The sequence below is a fragment of the Tubulanus polymorphus genome, chromosome 3, assembly GCF_964204645.1.
Source record: "Tubulanus polymorphus chromosome 3, tnTubPoly1.2, whole genome shotgun sequence".
Lineage (NCBI taxonomy): Eukaryota > Metazoa > Nemertea > Palaeonemertea > Tubulaniformes > Tubulanidae > Tubulanus > Tubulanus polymorphus.
This window is the reverse complement of record NC_134027.1, coordinates 20,400,232-20,408,369: the sequence shown is the minus strand read 5'-3', so window position 1 is coordinate 20,408,369 and position 8,138 is coordinate 20,400,232. Positions and strand designations below refer to the sequence as shown.

Genomic DNA, 8,138 nt, shown 5'->3' with positions numbered 1-8,138 from the left:
ACCTGTCTTGATAATCCCGAAATTTCACTGGTATTGATCGCGGTGCCTTCCTAGTTGGGTTGCGGTGAACCCTTTGGAATACGATTTTATCCACTTTCTCGGATGGGATTCTATAGTTATTCCTTAACAGCTGCTTCAAAACTTCTTTTGTATCTTCGTTGGGCATTTCTTTGACACCAAAAATACGCGTGAAACCTTCGTGAATACCCTTCGTGAACGCGCTTCTTGATCTATCAGTCTATTTTCGAGGGCCTTAACTGTCACTGCCTGGTTGTAGCTTAGTCCCAGCTGAAGTTTCTAATTCACTGATCTTTACATTAAATTCATTTCGCAATACGTCTTTCGCTTCATCAATTTTAAAGTAGATAGTGTTTACTTTATCACACCGAAATTGCTCAATTTCGTTTTTCAATTGGCTAAACTTTGAGTCGATTTTTCTCTCCAGGCTAGATTTCAAATTACGCACCTCCTTTAAGAGTGATATCGGTATCGTCGTCTTCAGAGTCGGGGTCAGAATAGGTTCTGGTGACTGCTGCCTTTTTTGCGGAGGGGAAATTTCGGAACTGTTTGAACCTTCCGAGCGATATTTTCTGTCACCGCCATCCCTATTCTGGTTTTTGTTCTCGTTTTACCATTTCCCGATTTGGTTTTACCATTACTCGATTTAGATTTTGGGCTAGAATGTAGTCCACTTGAAAATAACAGTTATTACAACACATTAACATATAGGCATATGCGTTTAGCACTTAAAGTACGACCTGAAGCTCACTATCATCATAGTCCTGCAACTTCCGAAAAACAGAATCTACCAACAACGATTCTCAGCACGATTCTAGAGTCAGCGGCTCAAGTCCATTATAGCATTAAATAGTTCCAACAGAGACTTATCACATTGGACTGGTTTTTGGAATTAATCCGCCAGTATTGGACTGATTGAATCTTACGACATTACGCCATAGGACGTGCGGCTCAACTCCAGAACAGGTAAAGTAGAGATCTATCAATCCTAAATGTCGGCCGATTCTACTCGTCGACAATGTCTACAACCCCGATTGTCGTCCGATTCTACTCGTCGACAATGTCTACAACCCCGATTGCCGACCGATTTTACTCGTCGACAATGTCTACAACCCCGATTGTCGACCGATTTTACTCGTCGACAATGTCTACAATCATGTTTATACAATCTTATATAGAGTGGCTGGGATCGAGGGGCTGCATGTGTGCGTGGATCACCCTCATATAGAGTGGCTGGGATCAAGGGGCCGCGTGTGTGCGTGGATCACCCTTATATAAAGTGGCTGGGATCGAGGGGTGGTGTGTGCGTGGATTACCCTTATATAGAGTGGCTGCTATCGAGGGGCTGCGTGCGTGCGTGGATGACCCTTTATAATGAGTGGCCGGGATCGAAGGGCTGCGTGTGTGCGTGGATCACCCTTATATAAAGTGGCTGGGAGCGAGGGGTGGTGTGTGCTCGGATTATCCTTATATAGAGTGGCTGCTATCGAGGGGCTGCGTGTGTGCGTGGATTACCCTTATAATGAGTGGCCGGGATCGAGGGGCTGCGTGTGTGCGTGGATTACCCTTATATAGAGTGGCTGGGATCGAGGAGCTGCGTGCTTCCGTCAGTTGCTTTTCACAATCAGGATTGTAGACATTGTCGACGAGTAGAATCGGTCGACAATCGGGGTTGTAGACATTGTCGACGAGTAGAATCGGTCGACAATCAGGGTTGTAGACATTGTCGACGAGTAGAATCGGTCGACAATCGGGGTTGTAGACATTGTTGACGAGTAGAATCAGTCGACAATCGGGGTTGTAGACATTGTCGACGAGTAGAATCGGTCGACAATCGGGGTTGTAGACATTGTCGACGAGTAGAATCGGTCGCAGCCGAATAACCCCTTTTCTATAAATGTATCTTTGAGCGGGGAACTATTCCACGCTATACTGGACTTGTACCTAAGCGAGATTTTATGCGGAACCGTCACGGTCGCCGCCATTTTCTTTTAGATATGACAAAGTTAGCATTGATCGAATTGAAGTGAATTAACCGTTTGAAAACGTACTTAACAATACACGGAATGGAAACATTGCGACGCTATCGACAATTAATGGAATGAATTCCAAATCGGTGAAAAAATGAAAGTTTAAGTTTATCCTAAAATCTATTACGAATGTAGGACATCTCCCTTCGATTCTACCCATGAATTCACTTTGTTGAAAGTGACGACTAATTTTGCCATTTTCCCGAAACAGATGAAAGCTTGAAAATGCTCAAATTGTTAGGTTGATACTATAACGAACAGCGTAGATTAATTGTGATCAAATGAATGGTGTTTTAGAATACCCCTGTCCCTACATTGATGTGCGAATGTTCTAAATCGATTGAAATATTTTAAGCAAGACAGTTATTATTTGGGGGACCACCGATTCGGCAACCAAGCGCGCACATTCTGAACACATGTTTGTATCACGAGCTATGTATTGTGGTTCTGTATTCTCCACCAATGTTGTTCTGTTGGTTTGCGTTCTCTACTAGTGTTGTTGTTGTTAATTCCTCCGAGTATTAGGGTTAATCAGATTCGTGATATTCCTCTGACTCCAGAATAATAATAACACTCCTCGTGGATCTAAGTTTCTTTCTTTATTCTGCCAATACAATTCTTATTCCTTCCTACCCTACAGCTCGTATCTTAGGCTTCTCCACCATTCTCGAATCTCTCAACCCCCTTACTGTGCTGACCCTCCCTTTTTATACTATTCCATGTTACTCGCGACGTATACTTCTACATATGTTATACGTCACGAGTTTATTACTTGTTTACTACTTAAACATACCAGAGTTCAAGGCTCCCGCTATAACCAGCATCCCTACGCAGACACTCACGTCACTTTCACCTATCTTCTATTCAGTGTCTTATGTGCGACGTAAGTATCTACGTAGGTTGTTTACTAACTACAGCCACTGCCCTGAACTCTTGCTTCCCTCCCCGTTATGCAAACTACTTGTTAACTAATTTATCACTCCAATACTATGTACTTAATCCCGGTGAAAAATAGCTTGTACTGGTCATACAATTCCCCACGCTTCATTATCTAAAGGTGTCATCTTTAGCCATGAAAATCAGTTGATTGAAATTTGTACCTTAGTCTCCATTATCTTTTTAAACACAAGCAAATAGTTTTATGACGTCACAATTCTCGGTCTTCAATAAACCATAGACCAGAAAGGATTGTCCTTCTCATATACATCTATTCTTTATATGACGGTAATTGTAGTTACAGTTTATGCAGCGGTGTGCGTCTTTTACCATAACTATAAATCTAACTGACCAAGACTGTTACGGTACAAACATTTGAATTTTACGTGCCCGTGTTGCATTCTTACCGACGGTCTATCAATGTGGACAAACACACTGTACATTAGAAACACAAAACCGCTCGCCTGTACAACGTTTACTTTTAGGCAAACGCACCTGATGTGAAGTATCAACTCACTGCACCCCTTGACGGAGAAACCTATCATCATCGGAACTGAACATTTCTCTGTTTTATTATCGGATGTTAGATTACTGCTAATGGGATAGGACTCTGACTACCCCGTTCTTTTTTTCTCGATGGCGATGAATTGTCAGAGACTGCACAGTGTGAGGGTACCCAATTACCGAAAACTTTTCATTGACTATAACTAAACTTCTATTTGCCATTATGAGGAAAAATTGTACTGAAAATTGTCGGTCACTACTTGTACATCGATATTTCAAAGTGGTTTGATTCAGGTTTTAAGATGGTGCCAAGTATTCACCCATTATTTTTCCTGGTGTTTTTGTTCGCTTCCTGGTCAAGTCCGGACCCATATTTCAGAGATATCGGCGCGAATACTCCCAGGGCCCGACATTAACATGGGCACCTTACAAAAAGTTCCAATTTCAAGAAAAAGTTCAATTTCCATGAAAATCTAACCTTCAAAAGACGAGGCTGGCACAATCCTGATATGTAAGTGTACTTACATGTATCCTATGTAAGCTATAGAGAACATTTAGATCCTGGTATCATCACTAAATTTTGGTTGAACCGAACTATTTCGACCTTGATAAACCCTTCAGTTTTGGGGTAAAAAATCATTCTTGGAAAAAGGGGAAATCAAATATGGTTGCTGTTACCATAATAGGTAATTTGGGCGTAGTTAATGCTCGTGTTTCGTGGTAGTTTCGCGAGCAGCTATATAAGGAGGGGCCAGAAATCTAGAGAGACACCGGGAGGCGAGACGTAGAGAGAACAGCCATAGAGCGAGAAAACGTACTGTTTAAGGAAGTTCCCAGTGTGTGCGGTACAGCGATATGAAGACTGCTACACGATTTATTTCTATTGATATAAATGATACAAATTTTGTTTGTGGGTAACAATGTAAAAAAAATAATGTACTATCAGATAATTTCTTGATTTGACTCGTGTACTTCCTCAAACGGAAATATAGAAATAATCCTGGCACTTGTTTAGAATATATTCCATTTGCCAAATACGAGGGGAACACAAAACACTAGGTCCAGAGTATGGAAACCGACCACCGTGCGACTGTCGGACAAAATTTTATTGATAGTCATCAGACAAAAAGTATGCATATACAGTATACACCCAAAGATGAAATATACTAGACTCAGTTCAAAGTAAAGTAGTCGCTTGCTCCTTTTCTTCATTGCTGTTAACACGTACTGATTTATTCTTTTTTCTTCTGTTCAATAAACCACACGTTATACTCGGTAGGTGCCACTGTTTCATATCCTCCAAACTATGCGGTAATGGCCATCCTCTCGTTTCCGGTAACAGCAAAGCCAGAATTCCGACGAACAGGGACATAACACCGAAAATAACTCCGGGAGCCCACGGCACCAAACGCGCCTGAAATATCAATTTAATAATGAAATAATCTTATAATAAAATATCAACTTAGGTTATTTAAATAATAGGCTTCTTGTAGCAATGAACCTACTAGATAAGCAGTAAATGGTGCTAAAGTGCCAGCGACCGGGGCCGTAAACGATGATGTTCCAGACCCGGTATTCCTTGAATTGAAAAACATTAGATGGAATGTAAATCCTGCATGAAGAACATGTTCCCCTTTAGATTATTTAGGGTAGCTTGTATTGTATTTCTACTTTATGGGTTAATTGAATTTGATATGCAACGAAAGTTAAGATTTGCTATTCATATTGCGTACTGGATAGATCGGCTTGGCCAAACGAGTTATTTCCAATTTTGACGTCTTGATTTACGGTTTTACGAAAGACTATAACAGGGCTACGTATGTGACAGTTTCAAATATTACCTAATTGATGTAGGATACAATTCTAAACTATATTGGATGACTACATTATATGAGGCTGCGATACTAAATTTACCAACTAAAGTCAGAAATACGGATAAGGACATCAGATTTTTTCCACTCGCTGAAACGAGAGAATATATGGAATTGAAACAGTAAAGCGTTTTTATAGATATCAAATATTTACCATATCATATATATGTTATATATACCAACCTGTGACAGGTGGTACACATACGAGTAGAATTAGTGAAATACCGGCTAAAATATGAAAACTAGATAACGCTATTCGTCGCCCAGCTCGACTGAAATAGAAAACGTAGAAAAATGCGTTTAGATAGAAATAACTATAGATTTACATGTACCATGTTTGACAATATAACGGTACGTATAATTGATATTCATAGCCCAAAATTGTAATATTTGTGAAATTCATTTACATCTTTACCTTTCTAAAACAAACATACAACAAATAGTAGCGGGTATTTCGACTAGAGCCATGAGGAAGAAGTTCAAGAATCGGTCACCGGCTAATTCAGCTGCTGATAGTGATAAACCATAGTAAACTAGATTGTTGACAAACCTGCCCAATAGAGGAAGGTTTAAATTGATAATGTTAACTTAAAATTTTAAATTGGAAACCTGGTATTTGAGGGAAATGATTTTAACCTGAGAGTACAATCTTGTGGCATATTCGATCAAACATACCATAAAGCAAACAGTATAAACGTAATTCGTCTAAGAATTGGTTCGCGAAATAGTGTCATTCGACCGAGTTCTTTTTCTTCTTTTGCCTCAGTCTGTACTTCGAATGGATGTTGTGGAAGTGTCGTTCCATTAAAGGCAGCTGCCTTTTTAACGATTTCTTCAGCTTGTTCTACCTTTCCTTTTGACAACAGCCATGGCACAGATTCGGGTATCAACCTTTAACGACAGGGACACACACTGACCAAAGTGTAGATTACACAAAGAATATAATATATAACATATTATATAACTAACCAAATATCAATAATTGTTATGACTGGCATGATAGCCACTGCTAGCTGTAAGTGACGCCAATTCCTGATAAAATACGCCATCAAATCAAGTAACATCATTCCAATGCTCCACCATACAAACAATATCTGACCGGCAAACGTTCGTAGATTTTTTGGAAACAGTTCAACAGATGCGACAATAGCTATCATCAAACAAGCCTGAAATCAAACTAATGTTCATCATTTTACCGCTTAAATGAAAAATATAATCCGCTTAGTGGATCATTAAAGTATGTCTGCTTATTGACAGTCAGCTGAGTTAGACAGTAAATAATTTGGTTAGAGGTGCAAAGTATCTTCCAGGTCTACCACTTTTTTCATCGTTATATATTGGTGATACAGCAAAGTGAAGCCTTCACTATGATAATTCATCCATGAACAAACACTATAGAGGTAGAGGCCAACGTGTAAGGATAATGGGTTCTATCTAAAACAAGGTGGTTAATAGCTTACTTCGCCAGCCATGCCATTTAGAACTCTGAATGCTGCAAACATGGCGTAGTTCACGGCATAAGCAGCACCAATGCCAGTGAAAACCAGTGAACCATTGATAACCAAAAATAAAAGTTTCCTTCCATAGATATCAGCAAGCGGCGCTATCAATAACGTAGCAGCTATCGCACCCATTATATAGAATGACTGTGATAGTTCACCGAGGTAGTTCTGTTCACAAACTAAATTCCACTGTGATAAAGACAATATTCAACGATATTTGGATTAATTAAAACATCATTGATCTGACAACAGATGAGAGCTATCGAAAATAAAAAGAACATCTAACCTCGGACACGATTGTAGTTCCAAAATCTATATCAGGATAGGTCCAATTGAAACATTGCTCTGTTTTATTATGGGAGGTTAGATTACTGTAAATGAGACAGGATTCTGGATCCCCATTCTTTTTTCTCGGTATCGATGTATTGTCAGGGACTGTACAGTGGTGCTCCGGTACACCAGCTGCAAACAATTATGGTGCAACAATTTGACTTCGAAAAAACGCAAAAAATTCGAAAGCGCGAATTGAGCTGATGATTTGGTTTCCATGAAATCATGGATTTGTTTTTTATAAACTAAACATACCTGTAAAAACTACTGACATGGAAAAAAGCGCGTACACGAAGTTCGCAGGTATAACCCAACAGAGGTAAGTGAGAATATGCCACTTTTTGCTACCCTTCAACAACTGTTTGTAAGTCCTCTCAATCGCGTCATCCATTGCTCGTACGCACAACTTAACAGCCAATCTATCATAACTGTGTATGATGTTAGGTAACAATCATACCGTATATTTTTGCATTGTTTATGTAGAATCTGGGCTAATGCCAAATCACTGGATTAGTAGTAATTCTACCATAAACATATTTGTCAACTCGGCGTTGTAAACCGTGCACATATGTGCATAAATTTCATTGTGCTCACGTATACACAAAAAGTACAAAAAACTGCATTCCCAGATCTAACGATCTTTTTATTTACTTCATTTTGTTTTGATACGTACGGTACTTGAGACAATGAGAGTGAGACAGTGAGACAAACAACAATTAACACATTCTGACACAGACAAACAGTCTCAGAGGACAATGAGTAATAAGATGGAGACATAAAACAATAAAGAAATACGAAATATAGATGAAATATGTATAACAATTATCAGTGGCATTTAGTGTTGTTAAATCCTCCCCCACTACGTTCTGAAAGTTTTCGTCCCCGAAAATTAAATGAAATGAACTTAATGAAGAATTATCAATTTGAGAACAATATTTTTATACAAA

General features: G+C 39.3%; 1 protein-coding gene across 2 annotated transcripts; it reads right to left on the bottom strand.

Annotated features, from left to right (window-relative positions):
- Positions 1 to 4,498: 4,498 nt before the first annotated feature.
- On the bottom strand, positions 4,499 to 7,597 carry LOC141902601 (organic cation transporter protein-like). Of its 2 annotated transcripts, XM_074790411.1 has the most exons (10): positions 7,447 to 7,597; positions 7,148 to 7,323; positions 6,820 to 7,050; positions 6,329 to 6,525; positions 6,035 to 6,250; positions 5,775 to 5,909; positions 5,543 to 5,631; positions 5,330 to 5,450; positions 4,994 to 5,066; positions 4,499 to 4,902 (listed from the first exon to the last, which is right to left on the bottom strand). In XM_074790411.1, exons 1-10 carry the CDS (start codon positions 7,580 to 7,582, stop codon positions 4,666 to 4,668), a joined length of 1,611 nt encoding a protein of 536 aa, XP_074646512.1. In that variant the 5' UTR covers positions 7,583 to 7,597; the 3' UTR covers positions 4,499 to 4,665. The 2 variants fall into 2 exon arrangements, with proteins under 2 accessions (XP_074646512.1, XP_074646513.1); XM_074790412.1 differs by lacking the exon at positions 7,148 to 7,323 and having other exon boundaries at positions 7,447 to 7,494.
- Positions 7,598 to 8,138: the final 541 nt, after the last annotated feature.